Consider the following 19,388-nt stretch of genomic DNA (forward strand, 5'->3'; position numbering starts at 1 on the left):
TACACACAGGAACATTAGAGCAAAAAGCGACCGTCTCTTGCCTAGGAAATGCGCGTCAGGGGACCGCGGTAGCCAATCTGCTTGAGCACGTATAGACGCTTGTAATTCACCAGCCCCCTTGCTGTCTCGCGCAGTGCTCTCTTTCCCCACACAGCAGTGTTCTTGCTGACTCAGTGCCTTGCTCTCTTTTTTCGCCAAGCACCGATCAGTAACTGCGACGCACGCTCCCTCCAGTAGCCTATAGCCCACTTCAGCAGCACCAACGCCGCACAAACCGACAGACATGGCTAAAACAGCAATTGGTAAGCTAACGATGTACCGTTATTTATCTGTGTTTTGGAGACGAGTTGACAGTCACAGAGCGTTGGGTGGTGATTCTGCATGAGGCTGGAAGGATGCTGCGTGAGCATGCAGCGGCGACACCCTTGGCACAAAAGACTGCCAAGCATTTATTAAAGGGAGCGGTCAAAGTCTGTCGCACGTCAACAAATATTGTAGTTTTAAACTTGTAAATGGACGCAATCATGTTGCTTGTGTTTACAATTGAACCTGAACTGTACGCATTTGTTTTTTCTTTCATTCTATATTAACAGGGTCGGTTGATAATAGTGGGCTACAGTGTAGGATTAAGTAGCCCAATAACATTTATTATTCAATCTCCCTTTTTACATTGTGCGTAAAGCGAATACATAGCCTAGATTGAAGAAATCCTATGGACACATTTGCTGTAGATTATTCGAGCAGGATAGACGCTCTTGTGGATGCTGGCTGCCGCACCTGCCGCTGTAGACCAACACATGCTCATACAACAGCATAATGCAGAACGACCGCACCCAACATCACGGTCTCTCTCTCTCCTCACCAGCCCAAAGCAGAATTAGGCTAAACCTTTACACATATTATTATAGAGTCTGGGCTACTATTTATTATAATCGTATGCTCAATCAAGTTGAATGATGAGAGGAATGCATGAGAAGAAATGAATCTCTAGCCGCACACTTTACATCTGAGCTAAAGCTGTCAGGTGAAGAATTACGACTTGCAATGAAAATGAATGGTCGTTTGCAGAATTAGATTTTTTTCTCTCGAATCTATATGGATACTAATCATATGGTCACATTTATTCTTAATGGCCGATGATTGCCCTGTCATTCAATTTATGATCTAAACATGTCTATTTGGTTATATGGAGGAATGGATGGAAGTGAAATGTGTCATCATATTCCGGAAATTTCATGCCTGGTCTTGATATCATTTTAATGCATGGCTAGGCCTGATTTGCTTACAGCCAGTCATGATAAATGTTTTAAGATATTTGGGAGTATAAATAGTATAGACCTATCCAAGATTGTCTAATGCTTGATGTAGCACTTTCATGCGGATTTAGGGCCCTTTTGAGTGAGTTGAGACCCGTCTCTATGGCGACGACGGTCAAGGGACTACTTGTATTCCGGATGACTAGGTCGGTGATGGATGGGTGGATGAGGGTGCAGACAGAGAGCAATACATTTAACTGTGTCAGGTCCTGGCGTCTGCCTGCACCTGCAGCGGGCTGTTTCGTTATGTCTCGGCTGGCCGCATAGCTGTTAGTTATGTTTTTTATGTTTTTTATTTTATTATTGAGTTGCAGACAGACCCTGGGCGAGTGGGATGGGCCAGACACCCGGGGCACATGATCGTCATAGACGTCGTCAGTGGGCGCAAGGGCAGGCAGGGCCGTAGGCCGGATCAGTTGAGGTTTGGTTATGTACCATACTGTCAATGACAGTGATTGTAATAGAACTAGAAATGTGTCCTTGCTGTTTATAGAATATTCAATAAGAATATGTTGCCTACAGCCTTGGATCAACGCATTTTTAGCAGACAGACAGGCAGAAAGGCAGGCAGACAGACAGGATATTTGACAGTTGTGGGCGGCATACACAGCGTCCTCCCAATGGCATTTAGTGGTAGGCCTATTAAATGACAAGCCAAAATTCAAATGTATGCTCTCTGCCCACTTGGCTACTGATTTGGCTAGGGACATCAAAAATGCTTACGTTAACGTACATTAAGATCCTTGTTCATTTATAATATATACAGTGCCTACTGTGTGATCTCTCAGATAAGCCCATGAGTTAGGTGTGGCTATCAGGTATCTATTCCTCATTCTTAGTGTTAAGGGGCCAAAGCTTTCTGGGACAATGGCGCCCCCCGGAGGTCATAGCCTCTGCAGTGTCACTGAGTGCATCCCTGAACCCAGTTCTGCCTGAGTCACTCCTCTGAGTCTTGTTGCCATAGAGCTGTATTCATCACTTCCCAAGACCTATCAACAGTTGTAGAATAAAATGTATACGGGTTAAGCAAAAGCTGAAATCAAATATCTCAACCAGAGAGGGGAGGCTATCATCCGCAATGTCTCTCAGATAAAATAATAATTGTATCCTAATCAAATCAAATCAAATTTTATTAGCCCTATGCGCCGAATACAGTGAAATTCTTACTTACGAGCCCCTAACCAACAATGCAGTTTTAAAAAATACAGATAAGAATAAGAAATATAAGTAACAAGTAATTAAAGAGCAGCAGTAAAATAACAATAGCGAGACAATATACAGGGGGGTACCGGTACAGAGTCAGTGTGCGGGGGGAACCGGTTAGTTGAGGTAATATGTACCTGTAGGTAGAGTTATTAAAGTGACTATACATAGATGATAACAACAGAGAGTAGAAGCGGTGTAAAGGAGGGGGAAGGGGGGGGCAATGCAAATAGTCTGGGTATCCATTTGATTAGGTGTTCAGGAGTCTTATGGCTTGGGGGTAGAAGCTGTTCAGAAGCCTCTTGGACCTAGACTTGGCTCTCCGGTACCGCTTGCCGTGCGGTAGCAGAGTGAACAGTCTATGACTAGGGTGGCTGTAGTCTTTGACAATTTTCAGGGCCTTCTTCTGACACTGCCTGGTATAGAGGTCCTGGATGGCAGGAAGCTACCATCTGTAATGCCTTGTGGTCGGAGGCCGAGCAGTTGCCATACCAGGCAGTGATGCAACCAGTCAGGATGCTCTCGATGGTGCAGCTGTAGAACCTTTTGAGGATATGAGGACCTATGACAAATCTTTTCAGACTCCTGAGGGAGAATAAGTTTTGTCGTGCCCTCTTCACGACTGTCTTGGTGTGCTTGGACCTAGATGACATTAGGTCTAGATGACATTAGGTCTGAATGACATTACACTAAATAGGGAACATGACTCCTTGGGTGTGGTTATTAAAAATGTGTTTCGGCTCAGGCTTATTGGTCTGTTGTTTGCATTTCAGTGTTCAACAATGCATACTAATGTCTGAAACTTCCCTCGCTGATAATATCCTCCATCTACAATCCCACTCAATAGCCCATTTCCACTGTAGTTCTCCATTATGCTGTAATCACACAACTGATAATATTGTCATCTAGAGGCTAGGTTGTAAACTAAATGATGAGCTTTATCTCACACACACACACACACACACACACACACACACACACACACACACACACACACACACACACACACACACACACACACACACACACACACACACACACACACACACACACACACACACACACACACACACACACACACACACACACACACACACACACACACTCAGTCAGTCAGTCAGTCAGTCAGTCAGTCAGTCCAGTCAGGCTGCTGTTTTAGCTTATTGGGCCCTCGAGACCTGTAACGCCCCAGTATTGGGTTAGGTAGGAGGGATGCTTACGGACAGAACAGGACAATATTGGGTTGGGGTGGAGAGATGGGCAGAATAGGACAGTATTGGGTTGGGGTGGAGGGATGGGCAGAACAGGACAGTATTGGGTTGGGGTGGAGGGATGGGCAGAACAGGATAGTATTGGTTTGGGGTGGAGAGACGGGCAGAACAGGACAGTATTGGGTTGGGGTGGAGGGATGGGCAGAACAGGACAGTATTGGGTTTTGTTGGAGGGATGGGCAGAACAGGACAGTATTGGGTTGGGGTGGAGGGATGGGCAGAACAGGACAGTATTGGGTTGGGGTGGAGGGATGGGTAGAACAGGACAGTATTGGGTTGGGGTGGAGGGACTGGCAGAACAGGACAGCACCAGTGCAAAGGAGGAAGAGGGGGTAGGTTATTCATGATCTGTGGTCTCATGCTGATGGATTACAACAGGAAACGTAACAACTGGCTCTGTTTCCGTGGTGAGGAGGAGATCTCCATGGGGATAAGAGAAGATGTTCAGTGTAGATCTTGCGGTAGAAATTAGAAAATAATTTTCCTTCGAGAGTCATATACATCAAAAGGAATGTATTTGTTTACTGTAGAATTGTGTGGTTTTAGTTCACCATAATAGAATAGCAATGTTTAGTTTAGAAATGTATTTAATATAAAGCTATATTACATCACATAAGGACAAGGCCCATATTGAATCACTTCAACTAAATGTGTTGACAACGTTCACTAAACAACAAAACACACAACAGGCCAGGGTAAGACCAGGATAAGAGAAAGTTGACACAACTACCTGCTCATTAAAACTTAACCTACAAAATCTGCTCCACTAAACCACCATTTGTTCACATCACTGACAAGATGTCATGAAGGGAAAATGGCTGCTGCCTGTGTTTCCCGGCACACACACTGCCCTCTTAATGACGACGTGACAGCCAACACACACGCCCACACACACACATGCACACCTACACCCACACACGTACACTCACAACTGCACCCGCACAGGCACACCCACACACACACACACACACACACACACACACACACACACACACACACACACATCCGTCCAGCGGGCCACCAGTAGAGATGGTCTGGTCCAGTAATAACAAATGAAAATCCCCTCCACTACCTCAGCGAAGTCAGTAGCATCCATTTGCCTGCCCTGAGGTCCCTCCATCCCTGTGGGAGTCAGCCAGCTCAAACCAGCCCTCCTTTCATCCTCTTCACCCCCCTTTAATTTTTCTCTTCTTCTCTATGGGAGGGGTTAACCGAGTCCTCCTTTTCTCCTTCTCTTCTGGGAAGGAGGGGTTAACAAGAGAGTTAACACAGTCCTCCTCTTCTCTGCTCTCCTCTTCTCATCCCCTCTTTTATCTTATTTTCTTTTTCTTCTGGGAGGGGTTACCAAGCCCATCGGAGAGTCAGAGAGCTATTGCAACATGTGAGAGTTGATCTGATTTCCCGTGGCGTCTGCTAGGCTGAGAGCTGTCTGGTTGTGCAGTACCACTGCTGTGGGCACTAGCAACACTTCACTCAAACAGACAGAAAGACAGGGAGAGGGTTTGGATGGTTGAGCAACAGCAGAGCGGCAGTAGGCACTAGCTACACTTCTCTCCTCCATGGAGAAGCTGTCTGACTGTAAATCTCAGCCTTATTTTGCTCAGTTTTGACTCCCAGCCAGGGAAATCAGTCAGTGATCGATGTAGCAATTTTCAGCCCTGCAGCCCACAGAATGTGGTGGATGATAGATCATAGAGGCTTGGGTGCTGTTTGGCACGTTGAGGTGCCCGGTTGGACTCTGACTGTGCCTCCAATACACACTGTACTGACCACTACAGCACAGCAGTCAGAAAGGACGAGAGCCAGAGTGTTTGCTGCAGTATGATACAGTAGTTTCCCATCTTTGCTGGCTGCCTCATGGGGATGCTACAGTAGGTTCTAGTCCCAATTTGGGTGCCAAAACTCAGGAACTTTGTAGCCTGTTATCCTAAAGTGAAATAATATTGAAATAGAGCAATACAGTTTGGATTCCAGGCTAGGATATTTTGGTAACATCAGCCATAATCATTCAGCCTCTAGGTGCTACGCCTGCTGTTAAATTACTGTTGGATGTTACCAGTGCTAGCTACAGACAAGGAGGGTAGCTTGCCTGCTAGCTAAGTAAATCAATTACATGCTGAAATGAAATGCATAGCTAATGATGAATGGAGAATGAATGCTGTGGGGAGGTGGTCAACCGTTCAGACCATATGAGGACACAGCAGACACCCTCTCACGCAAGTATGCACACACACACAAACATACACACACACAGCCATCCCACTTCCCTTCAGTCTGCACAAACAAAGCTCCACAAAATGGGGCTTAGAAACCTCAGGCTGATTCATCTCACTAGACCGCCTTTGATTATCATGTTTTTCTTTTCTATTTAAGGATTTGCTGAATATTTATTTTCCTAAACATCTAAAGATGGCGTTGCCATGTGGGATGATCATTTATGAGGAGGAGAAAGTGGGTTAACGATGTGTGTGTGTGTGCGCGCATGCGTGTGTGTGTGCGTGTGCATGTGTGTGTGTATTCCCCACAGCATACAAAGAGAAGATGAAGGAGATTTCTGTCCTATCTCTCCTCTGCTCCTGTCTGTACCCTGAGGCACGCAAGAACCTGATGGGAGAGTTCCAAGGTATGCAGAAGAGTCACCTGACTTTTTTAGTGTTTCAAATCACTTTCAACTTACTGTAAAGGCAACGAAGAGGCAATTTTTTTGTCAAAGTGAAAGTTTGATTGGGGTAATATTAATACTACTAAGGCAGCATTTTGAGTTTCTTTCTGTGGTTTTCCTCCATCTGTCCCCCCTCTACACACACACACACACACACACACACACACACACACACACACACACACACACACACACACACACACACACACACACACACACACACACACATACACTTCTCACCTTGCAGTAGCAGGCATGGAGGTGAAGCCCATCAACAAGCGTGCATCTGGCCAGGCCTTCGAGGTGATCCTGAAGCCCCCCTCCCCGATGTCGGACGCAGCCCACTGTGTCACCTCGCCCCCTAAGAGGGAGGTCTCTCTGGAGGACATCCAGAAGAAGCTGGAGGCCGCTGAGGACCGGAGGAGAGTGAGTCACCATCTATCAGTTTACCTTAGCATAAGCCGACAACTTAATTAGCTTGTCTCAGACTATACCTTAGCTTGTCTTAGCCTATACCTTAGCTTGTCTTAGTCTATTCCTTAGCTTGTCCTAACCTATACCTTAGCTTGTCTTACCCTACACCTTAGCTTGTCTTAGCCTATACCTTAGCTTGTCTTAGTCTATTCCTTAGCTTGTCCTAGCCTATATCTTAGCTTGTCTTACCCTACACCTTAGCTTGTCTTAGCCTATACCTTAGCTTGTCTTACCCTACACCTTAGCTTGTCTTAGACTATACCTTAGCTTGTCTTAGTCTATTCCTTAGCTTGTCCTAGCCTATACCTTAGCTTGTCTTACCCTACACCTTAACTTGTCTTAGACTATACCTTAGCTTGTCTTAGCCTATACCTTAGCTTGTCTTAGACTATTCCTTAGCTTATCTTACCCTATATCTTAGCTTGTCTTAGCCTATACCTTAGCCTGTCTTAGCCTATACCTTAGCTTGTCTTAGCCTATTCCTTAGCTTGTCTTAGCCTATACCTTAGTCTGTTTTAGCCTATACCTTAGCCTGTCTTAGCCTATACCTTAGCTTGTCTTAGCCTATTCCTTAGCTTGTCTTAGCCTATTCATTAGCTTGTCTTAGCCTATACCTTAGCCTGTCTTAGCCTATACCTTAGCCTGTCTTAGCCTATACCTTAGCTTGTCTTAGCCTATACCTTAGCTTGTCTTAGCCTATTCATTAGCTTGTCTTAGCCTATACCTTAGCCTGTCTTAGCCTATACCTTAGCCTGTCTTAGCCTATACCTTAGCTTGGCTTAGACTTGGACTCCTACACTTACTTTATTATTACTAAGCAATGAGTACTTTCATCAGGCAAAGGAACAATAATAAATCTAACTCTTCCCCTCTTCTTCCAACCTTGTGTCTTGGCCTCCAACTGCATTCTATTCTGTTCTATTCTACTTTATTCTATTCTATTTGGATTCCTTATTCTATTCTACTTCATATTATTCTACTCTTTTCTACACTACTGTACCCAACTCTACTTTACTCTACTCTATCACGTCCCCTCCTCAGTCCCAGGAGGCCCAGGTTCTCAGGGCCCTTTCAGAGAAGCGGGAGCACGAAAGGGACGTGCTGCTCAAGGCCATGGAGGAGAACAGCAACTTCAGCAAGATGGCAGAGGAGAAGCTTACCATGAAGATGGAGCAGATCAAGGAGAACCGCCAGGCCTACCTAGCCTCCATCATGGAGCGCCTGCAGGAGAAGGTGAGAGGAGAGCTTGGTGGGAAAAATTGTAGGTGGAGACAGCAAGACCAGGTGAATGGAAGGGGTGGACAAGATAGAAGGGTACGATGTGATAGGTAGGGGCTGGTGGCATCATTCAAGGATGGAACACTGGCAATTGTAGTTAAACATGTCAGCTGAAAGGGCGAGGACAGTAAGTTGACAGACTTGAATCAGAGAGTCTCAGGGCAGGGTCAGTATTAAGAGGTTTATGGTATGTCCAACATGGCAGCATCTCTCTCTGTGTTGTCCTCAGGAGAGGCATGCCCAGGTGGTGCGCAGGAACAAAGAGCTGAGGGAAGAGCTGACAGCGTGAGCAGATGAGGGGCGCCACCGACCATCATACCCCCCTACAGCCACCCTTCCACCCGACAGCCCCCCACCCCCAGATCCCCTACTACTACAGCCCCCACAGCATCACACACCCCCCTCCCTTTGAGGGAGGAGGATGACCAACCCACCCACCGCCAGCCCACACCAACAGCGTTAGCAAATGGGGGATCACAAACAAATATGAAAATGTCTCCCACTCCTCCCTATTAAAGAATGTGTTTGCTCAATTTCAAATGATGAAAAAGAAAGAAAAAGAGAAGCCAACCAAGTGAAAGTGGGTATTGTTTTTTGTAAATACTTCCTTTTTTGTTATATACAGTATGATAATACAGCTAAAGTATTGCAGTTTGCGATTGGATCATTTTCTCTATCTATGGATGTACTTTGTTGTTTAGTTTTTCTCTGAACAAAAAACGTTTGCAGTTTCTCTTGTACTATCAGGCTTCTGTGATGTTGTGAGTTTGCCAGTTAGCTGACGTGTGTTTGCGGTGGTTATTTTCTGACCATGTCTGTGTCTGTGTCTGTGTCGGTCAGTCAGTCAGTATGGGGATGATTAGAATGCAAGCTGCACATTGACTCCTGGAAGAGAGACTAGCTAGACTTCAGGAGACTTATTATAGCATTTATGAGCCGATTTTCTCCTGTCTGTCTGTCTGATCCCCCACTCTCTTACATACAGTTGTACATTCACACACACACATGCACGCACACACACACACACATACTCTCAAACACACTTACACACACACACACATTTTGAGAGATTTGGCAAACATGACACGTCGCTCAAGAGGAGCTTGCTAAATTCTGTCAGTTGGGCATTGCAGAGGTCACATGAAATCCCTGGCTCATACCATGATGTCACAGAGGGGTGTTATGATCCTTCCTGGTTCCCAAGACCCCCTGCGTCCCCTGTCAATCACTCTCTCAGCATGTATGTACCATCTTAGACATGTAGATAATGTAATCGTGCCTAGAATGCTACAAACTCATATAGCGGCTAACATAGAGGCAATGGTAGATCCATAAGTTACATCCATGTCCTACAAGCTTATGGGCCCTCTCATTTCTTTCACGTCGTACCAGAGAGGAACCAATGCCAAATGCTACTAGGAAGGTTTCACACTATATATGGAGAATCGTAGAATAACTCTCGCACTATGGAGAATGAATCATTGTACCTTCTTCTTAGTATTTAAACAGCTTTTAACTGGGTACAGCAGACTATGGCATACGAAGGGCATAAACAGCTAAAGTGGGCAACATGTAAGCCAATCAACACATAGACTTCAAATAACAGCTAGATGATGTTAGATGTGTTAACATGACAAAGGAAGACAGTGGCCATCTGCAAAGGGTGCATGCAAGTGTATACAGGTCGTGTGTGTGTGTGTGTGTGTGTGTGTGTGTGTGTGTGTGTGTGTGTGTGTGTGTGTGTGTGTGTGTGTGTGTGTGTGTGTGTGTGTTTCAGGAGGGGTGGGTGGATTGTGTGTGCGTGTGTGATGGGGAGCACAGGGAGCACAGCCAGGAAGTTGGAGCTGTATATCTGACCATCGGTCACATACTGATGACATCACAGCGTCCTGTCCATGGTGATGAATCTGCCTGCCTCTCTCTCTTCCTGTTTGTGTGTTTCCCCCCTCCGCATATATCTTTGTGAGCAACCTGTGGTTAATAAAGGTTTGGGGTTCTGTGAATGATATTGGCTGTGTGTGTGCTTATTCTATTTCTGATCTATTGTCTTTTTAGCTTGGAAGAAGACAAAAATAATTCAAATTGTTTTTGAGCATGTCCAATTACAAATGCAGATTAATCTGTCACATTAATCTTTGTTTGTATGTATTATTGTATTATTTCTATAATATAACTATATTTATTACTCAGTCTCTGAATGAGCCTGAATGTGGACATGGCCAAGGAAAGTAAGTGATCATCATCCACAGTTGTAGAATCGCATATGACCAGCAGGTGGTGACAAAAGATTGCAATTGGCAGTGTTGTAACACCTTGACCCTTCACTATGAAGTAAATCCAGAATTGCCTGTAGGATTTACATGAGACAATACTAGACTCTGTAGTGTAGACTCTTCCCCCATAGTTACTGATGAGAATCACCTTACGAGTCTGGCAAACAAACGACAGGAAGAACGATAATGAGGATGGATGGAGACAGAGGGAGAGAAAGAAGGAGGGAAAGGGTGTGGGAGAGATACAGGAGAGGAGCATATTTTGGCAGAGCGTTGATGAAAGGAGGAGGAGGATGGATGGATACTGAGTGAAAGAGAGAGGGATAGGAGGGTGGGTGAGATAGAGGAGGATGATTTGGCAGAGAGTTGATGAAAGGCGAAGGAGGAGGAGGAGGAGGAGGAGGAGGCTCTGTTTTATCACTCCTCTGACGGGCGTCCCAGCAGCAGCAACAACAGTAACTTGGGTGAGCGTGGGAGCCAAGCACACCAGGAGGAGAGTGGGCTGCAACCATAGCTCTGGGACAAAGCAGCACTGTGCTCTCTCTTCTCTCTCCCTCCTACCTCTCCCCTCTATCCCACACTGCTCTCTATTCCCTCTCTTTCTCTCTCCCCTCTCCCACACCCCTATGTCTATCACACTCTCTCTTTCCCACTCTTTCTCTCTCTCTCTTTTCCCACTTTCCCACACTGCCCTTTCTCTCCCTCTCCTCTCCCTCTCTTCCCTCTCTGCCTCCCACACTACCCTCTGTTTCCCCTCTCTCTCCTCTAGCCTCCTCTCTCCTTTCCTCCCTCTCTCCCTCCTCCCTCTCTTCCCACGCGGTAGGGCCAGCCAAGCTGCCATTGTCCAGGACATCCCCTCGTTGTTAATCGCTTCCTGTACACACAGAGAGGCAATCAAGAGACCCAGAGGCTGTGGCTGAGACCGGGCGTCGACTGTCTCACAGCACAGCGGAGAGCAGCGTAGGGACAGATAGGGACATGGACAGACAGGGACTGGAGCAGGGACTATTACCACTGTTACCTATGGAGAGCAGTGTGGAGTCAAAGTCGATATTACTACTGTTAATCACAACGATATCTTCCTTTATCTAAACAGACTTCAGAAATGTTGGATAATGTTGGTGAAAGATTGATCTAACAATTAAAATAAATAAGGAAGAGAATCTCAACAGTTCCAGGCAGTCATATTAACCAAAGATGGATATAAATATGGAGGGTTGAGTTTTGAATATCAGAAATCGTTATTAAAATGTGTCTTTCTCCACACGATCTCAATCACACCATAGTTTGGGACACAGAAGGAGCAAACAATGGATTTCATTTTCTCATAGCTTTTTATTGCAGATAAGTCACAGATAGATAAGTGAAGGACGGAATAGAGTAGCTCACATGCCATCCCAGCACTCTCTCTTTACATACATACCATCTCTAGTGTACATGTATACACACAGTATATCATTATTAGAAAGCTGAGGAATCAAATTTATCAGCGCTTTTTTTATACAAAACACTTATGACAAAATCACTTTTGAGGTTTGGTAAAAATACACATCTTATACAAGAGGGGATGCTATTACTGTCACAGACTCGCCATAGAATCCACAGAGATATGGTCGGAAACAATCTAGAATTGGACCGTATAGGGGATATATGTAGTCTAGATATCTCTGAGCAATGACTATATAGAGGTACAGGGATACTGCAGTGTGTTTGAGCGATTGTTCCTATTGGCATCTATGTTTGAAAATGATATATGATAATTTGCCTATTAATTCATAAAAAATATATGTTTTAATTGAGAAGAGTGTCACGCCTCCACCACTTTTTATGGATCATATAATATAATTGAATGCAAAGGAGTGTAAAGAATTTTTGTTGCAAGTCTCAGACCAACTAGTATTGTAATTCTTTGAAAAAGCATTGCATTTTTTTATTACACCGATTCCAATTGGTTCCATACATCTCAATAGCTGCCTGCTCAGCTCGCTATGACAGTATGTTGTTTAATGTTAAACAATTGTACAGCTACCACTTTTTGACTGCAATCTGCTAACAATCAGAAATACAGGGTCTTGTGACCTCTGTAGACATCACGTCTAAGGACATTAACTCTTTGTTGTCCTCACCCTTGACTCATGACTGTAAATACATTACTTCAGAGAGATTTTGCTGCGATAGAAACTCACACAGAGAATGCAAATCAAACTAATGGAAAACAAGAGGGTTCCGGATAAATTCTAACAGTCAAACAAACACCTGGTTTTAGTTCTTCCAGTCAATAAAATGTCATAAAAAGGGCACCATCAAGACCTCCCTCTCCATGCCTCTCTCTCTCTCTCGCTCGCTCCCTCTCTCTGGGAGATACAAGTACAGTCCAGAGCTCAATGGGAAAACAAAGGGGACAATTTCGCTGAGAACTTGATTGACAGCCTGACCATCTGTGAAATGTTCCCCTTACAGGCTGAACACACTATGGGAGGAGAAGCAAAGCCCATTAACAGACAACACATAGATAACTCAATATTGTTAATTAAACAATCACTTTGTTTGCTCTCTTACAATTGTTTCCCTCTTTCGTCAACATCAAAGAAAAACGCAATTTCTAGGAAAATAAAAAATGGTATTCCTATAGCTATCTCCTTTATAGAATGTTGATATGGTATGATAGAAAAATGGTATTCCTATAGCTATCTCCTTTATAGAATGTTGATGTGGTATGATAGAAAAACAACATCTTCTTGGCCATTGAAAGTTCCAGCTCAGCTGGTGAGTTCAGTTCAGTTCGTAGTGATGGTGCACTCTCTAGCCATCTACTTGGTCAGTTTAGTCAGTGTGGAGGGGGGTTAAAGATTGTTCAGAAAGCCCCTATCTCCATGCCCCAGGGCCGGTAAGGCTGCTTCCCCAGGCTGGCTTGGCTGGAGGGGGTGTGGACGGGGGGCTGAGGGTGCTGGGGGACAGCAGGGGAAAGGCACTGAAGGGGAAGGGGAACGCCGATAGGGTGGAGAGGGAGGACAGGGAGAGGGGAGGGGAGAGCTTGGAGGCTGCAGCGGCTGCAGCGGCGGCTGTGGAGGTCACGGTGAGGTTCAGCCCTGGGGGAGGGGGCAGCACTGGGGGGGACACGGAGAGGACCCCCCTGGGCGTGACTGTGCTCAGAGAGGGGGGTGGCACCGCTAAGCCTGCTGGGAGCATGGCCATGGGGCGAGGAGCGAGGCTCTCTCTCTATCGGCGAGGAGGAGGAAGAAGAGGATGAAGAAGAAGTAGAAGAGGAGGATGATGGAGAGCTGTTGGAGGCGCTGCGTGGTAACGGTAATGTCGCCCCCTGCTGGTGTTGATGGTGCTGCTGCTGGAGGAGGAGGTGGTGGGCCAGGTGGGCGGAGGGGGGAGACCCAAAGGCCGAGCCCCATGCCAGGTGGCCCAGTCCAGACACAGAGACGGAGTGGGCCTCTCTCTGAGAGGCGTAGCTGTTCAGGTGGGAGACCAGGCGGATCCGCAGGGGGTCAGTGCTGTCCAGGCCTTCCATAATGCTCAGGTAGCGGGCCGTCTCAGCCAGACATTCCCTGAAGCCCAGACCCCGGTAGTCCGAGGCCAGGGCATGGGCATCAAAGTAACCTGGAAGGGAGAGGGGAGAAGCAGGGTTAATTAAGTGTTTTCAGATAATACCACCAAACAAGTAGAGCAGGAATAAAGGAAGTCTACTGAAGTCTACTAATAACAATGAGTGTGACAATCCAGGAAGATAGTTAAAGTTAGCAAAGAAACTAAAGCAGGTGTATTGTGCTATGCCTGCCGGACTTATTAAAATATTTAATGAGATGCACATAGCTTGAGTTTACAGAACAACTCAGTGAAGAGAAAGATATTATACAAATCAATAACTTTACAGTCAATCAATATTATGTCAGTTCAAAAATATTGTTTCCTTTCATGATACAGTAATTATTGTATTATGGTAATTTATTGTAGTACAAACGACTCCACCACACCTTTTCCTCCAGCAGCATGAAGCATCTTCAGATGATCCACCGTCATCTGCAGAATCTCTGCTTTCTCCAGTTTAGCTGAACCCTGAAGGATTTCGGGACAGAAGGCACATTAATTAAACGAATAAAAATGTATTGAATATCGTTTAAATCATTAAAGATATATACTGGAAATTATTATTCGTTATTTTCTTAAAACATGTGGAAGGTTTATAAACTTTAACTGTTCTCTACCAGTTCAAAGCACGTTGCCGTATCCTGTCAAACTTTTTGATAGTGCGATTGTTTTACGCATGACACAGGGATCGGATTTTACCTGCTTCTCGAACGCGCTAGGGACCAGTCTGCGCAGCTCGGTGAGGCTGTTGTTGATTCTGTCACGGCGACGTTTTTCAATGATCTGTAGGAGAGATGAGCGATTGGAACATTCAGTCACTGAAAAAAATAGAGAATTTAGTTGGTGTAAAAACGTGCCTATTACACACTTTTACGCACGACCATTCTAACAAGAAATGTACCCACTCCTCGACGGCGCTTCCTCGCATTCACTTGAGTTTTTGTTGCTGGAGACATCGGCCCAAGGGGAGAACTCATGTTCCTGAAAGAACAACACATTCAATTATTGTATTAATGTGCGTTACTAACGCACATCCGGCCTCGGAAATGACCAAATTGCTAAATATATTTTAACATTTTTGCACGTCTTTTCTTATAAACAATATCAAAGAAATACAGGAGTAAAACCCTTGAAACGTAGGTTCGGAACATATAATAATAATTCAATGAAACGAAAATATTGGACACAATCTTACCCATTTTCATCGGCACTCTCCTTCTCAACCTCAATGTTCTCGTCCAGCTCGCTGTCCGAGGAGCTAAAATCGTGATTCCTTTTCATTTTTATCCGCTGGTGTGTTTCCTTCGTTCAGAGTACAATACAGTATGGTCCAAGTCTTTCAATTCTCCGACTCTGTGCGTCTATCAGCTATGCGTCGAGCTCATCCGTTTGAAGGACCAAGCTTTCCCACGGTATCATTTCTACATCACTGCCAGCCAGAAGGGGCTTGGCATTGCACCATAACTAGCCAATTATAAGTCAGCTATGGTTTGAGTGACAGCACAGTTGCAAGGGAACTCTACGGCCTAAACACGCCCCACTCCTTTGAATGATTTTGACAGGGGTCCAATAGACTTTCGGTCCGTGACTGTCAACCCCCCTCCCCTCCGGAGTACTGTGGCTGTCTGTCCCGGTTGTGAGGAGTGGCTGGCCTGCTGTCACCACGCGCTTGCCGTGGGAAAGTTTCTTAGCCCAACGCTGATAACCAATCAGGGGCGACGGCAGTCTCCGGCGTTTGAAATGAATGGGGCAATTGGTCGGGGCGACGGGCGGTCTAGAGGCGAGCGTGTGAACCTGTAATCCAATACTAACTCATCTAAAGGACAGCCAGTGTTCAAGAGGAAACTATGAAGTCTAATCTTACCCATAGCGGACATGATGCACGGTAAAGATGCTTTAGGGACTGGAGAGGATGAGGACTTTGCCACACAAAAGGCATAATGCAATTAAAGGAGGCCAGCTTCTCCAGTGTGTCATCACCACACCACACCCTCTCTGGGTCCCAATAATGGCCACACTCCCAAATCATTTGACAGACATTGTTGTGTGTGTTTGTATATCCCCTCTCCTCATGTGACAAGCAGATTAAGCTCTTGCTGATCCTTTTGACCTGTTTTCATGAGTCATACACATACACATACACATACACATACACACACACACACACATGTGGTCACATGTTTTCTGCTGGTCTTGGCTGTCTCTCAGAATAACAGCCTGCCATGTTCCCCCACCTCCTGCCACTGTGACCTGATCATACGCTGGCTGGCTGCCCTATAAAGATTCTGATAAGAGGAAGAAACGTGAGAGGACCATACAGTACATCAGCAGTGTTTGCCCCCTGACCCTTGTCCATATAATCTTACTCATTATGATCTGAAAGGAAAAACTGATCCTAGATCAGAAATCCTACTCTGAGACAGTCTATGAATCCCTGATCCTTATCTCTAATAACCCTAGTCAGCAGCATGCATAATAGTCATCAGGCCAGGAGACGAGCTGCCTTGGTAAGAAACATGAATGAGAGGAAGCTCTTAGGGCTGTTTTCATGTTGTTGTTATTGCTGCCTTCAGCCAGCTAGCCTCGAGTTCAGACATGACACAGACAGACGCATTCCCACACACTCCCACCTTTCTGCTGCCTGCTGATTGTTGGCGTAGCAGGGGGGCACAAACATATACGTGCACGTACACACACGCACGCACGCACGCACACACACACACACACACACACACACACACACACACACACACACACACACACACACACACACACACACACACACACACACACACACACACACACACACACACACACACACACACACACACACACTTCCACATTCTGCTGCTGATTGTTAGTGTGGCAACAGGCAGGCAGGCTTGGCGGGCTGTGAGTCAGAGGGTGGGTGGGATGGGGGCTTCGTTCTCTCCCTGTTGTATTTCAAATTCACTGAGGGTTCCCACGCTGCTGTTATTTTCTGCCTGTTGTCTTTGTTCTCCAGGCTCATCACATGTTGTGATTAGTGCCTTTCAGAGGGCTGCCTTTGAAGGTAACCGAGGCGCACGCACGCATGCACACACACACACACACACACACACACACACACACACACACACACACACACACACACACACACACACACACACACACACACACACACACACACACACACACACATCCAGCCGAGGTAGTGGCTGTGACACAACATCATTTCCCTCAACCCCCCTGCGCTTGCCAATCAGACTGAAGCTCAAACAGTCTTATTTCATGTTGGCTTGGTGGTTTGTGTCCTCTGACTTTTAGACTACATACACAGTTGCTGTGTGGTTGTCTTGGGGTTGTAGGTCATCCGACTGTCTGACACACATAGCCACGGTGTAGTTTACTCCAGGACTTTATTACTCAAATGTCATAATGTTATTATTCCAGGAGGAGTTAATTGATACATGAAGCGTCTGGAGGATCAGTTCAAAGCAATCCTTCTTCAAAGATCCTCCTTTTTCTCAACTCTCTTTGACTGATTTCTTTGAGTTTGCTGAAAACTGAGATGCAACAAACAGACAACAATCAAGAAATCATCTGACTTCATTTACAAGCCACAAGTCCCCCGGGCCCAAATAAATGGATGCCTCTGGACTCTCTCTGAGGCCCCAGAGGAATAAATGGGGGAGCTTCTGAAATGGCCCTCTATTTCTTTTAATACACTACTTTGTCTGCCTCGTCTAATAGCCTCCGTCTCTGAGGGCTCTTCCTCACACACAGGCTCTCTAACCGACATGGGATAAGATGTCGAACAACGAACAACGGCGTGAGGCTCTTCGGAGTCCAGACAGATGTTCCCTGATGGAAACAATGAACAAGCCGACACGTCATTCTTCAGTCACAAGGACCAGTGGAGACCACATGTTATTGTTTATAAATAACCTCTGTGCATTAAGTTTCACAGAGGAAAAGCTAGCTTTGTCTCCACTCACTGGGAGAGGAAGCACTGGCTAATTCTCCCTGAGATGTGTGTGACAACCGCTCATTGTGTGTGTGTGTGTGGGGTGGGGTAGGGGGGGCATTGTTTGTTTGGCCATGTTTGGTCATCTACATACACATGCACAAACACAGACACACACATACACACTAACACACAATGCCTTTGGAGGATGTGTTCAAGTGGTAACCCATTGACACCCATGCCAATTCTCACGTTGTCTCCTTCCCCCAAGGGAAGGGTTCTAGAGCCACCTCTGTCTTTCATTGTCAACCTACCACACCCCATATTTATGTCAGCCCCAGTTTTGACTGACTGAAGTCAAGAGGATCACTTCCCATTGGCATGTACAGTTGAAGTTAGAAGTTAACATACACTTAGGTTGGAGTCATTAAAACTTGTTTTTCAACAACTCCACAAATATCTTGTTAACAAACTATAGTTTTGGCAAGTCGGTTAGGACATTTACTTTGTGCATGACACAAGTCACAAGTCCAACAATTGTTTACAGACAGATTATTTCACTTATAATTCACTGTATGACAATTCCAGTGGGTCAGAAGTTTACATACACTAAAATCACTGTTTCTTTAAACAGTTTGGAAAATTCCAGAAAATGATGTCATGGCTTTAGAAGCTTCTGATAGGCTAATTGACATAATTTGAGTCAATTAGAGGTGTATCTGTGGATGTATTTCAAGGCCTACCTTCAAACTCAGTGCCTCTTTGCTTGACATCATGGAAAAATCAAAAGAAATCAGCCAAAAATTGTAGACCCCCACAAGTCTGGTTCATCCTTGGGAGCAATTACAAACACCTCAAGGTACCACGTTCATCTGTACAAACAATAGTATGCAAGTATAAACACTATGGGACCACGCAGCCGTCATACCGCTCAGGAAGGAGATGCGTTCTGTCTCCTAGTGATTAACGTACTTTGGTGCAAAAAGTGCAAATCAATCCCAGAACAACAGCAAAGGACCTTATGAAGATGCTGGAGGAAACAGGTACAAAAGTATCTATATCCACAGTAAAACGAGTCCTATATCGACATAACTTGAGGTGCCGCTCAGCAAGGAAGAAGCCACTCCTCCAAAACCGCCATGAAAAAGCCAGACTACGGTTTGCAACTGCACATGGGGACAAAGATCATACTTTTTGGAGAAATGTCCTCTGGTCTGATGAAACAAAAATAGAACTGTTTGGCCATAATGACCATCATTATGTTTGGAGAAAAAAGGGGGAGGCTTGCAAGCCTTAGAACATCATCCCAACAGTGAAGCACAGGGTGGCAGCATCATGTTGTGGGGGTGATTTGCTGCAGGAGGGACT

General features: G+C 45.4%; 2 protein-coding genes across 2 annotated transcripts; one reads left to right on the forward strand and one right to left on the reverse strand.

Moving 5' to 3' along the window:
- The first annotated feature begins 11 nt into the window (after positions 1-11).
- Positions 12-10,210, forward strand: LOC112264436 (stathmin-2-like). Its single transcript, XM_042295311.1, has 5 exons — positions 12-302; positions 6,318-6,413; positions 6,700-6,878; positions 7,968-8,159; positions 8,434-10,210. Exons 1-5 carry the CDS (start codon positions 284-286, stop codon positions 8,491-8,493), a joined length of 546 nt encoding a protein of 181 aa, XP_042151245.1. The 5' UTR covers positions 12-283; the 3' UTR covers positions 8,494-10,210.
- Positions 10,211-11,792: 1,582 nt separating this feature from the next.
- Positions 11,793-15,694, reverse strand: LOC112264437 (hairy/enhancer-of-split related with YRPW motif protein 1-like). Its single transcript, XM_042295312.1, is given in 7 exon segments — positions 11,793-13,403; positions 13,406-13,524; positions 13,556-14,086; positions 14,461-14,542; positions 14,774-14,857; positions 14,980-15,055; positions 15,270-15,694. Coding segments are annotated over 7 exon segments (1,050 nt in total). The 5' UTR covers positions 15,356-15,694; the 3' UTR covers positions 11,793-13,331.
- Between the last annotated feature and the right edge of the window lie 3,694 nt (positions 15,695-19,388).

Source organism: Oncorhynchus tshawytscha, linkage group LG13 (genome assembly GCF_018296145.1).
Source record: "Oncorhynchus tshawytscha isolate Ot180627B linkage group LG13, Otsh_v2.0, whole genome shotgun sequence".
Lineage (NCBI taxonomy): Eukaryota > Metazoa > Chordata > Actinopteri > Salmoniformes > Salmonidae > Oncorhynchus > Oncorhynchus tshawytscha.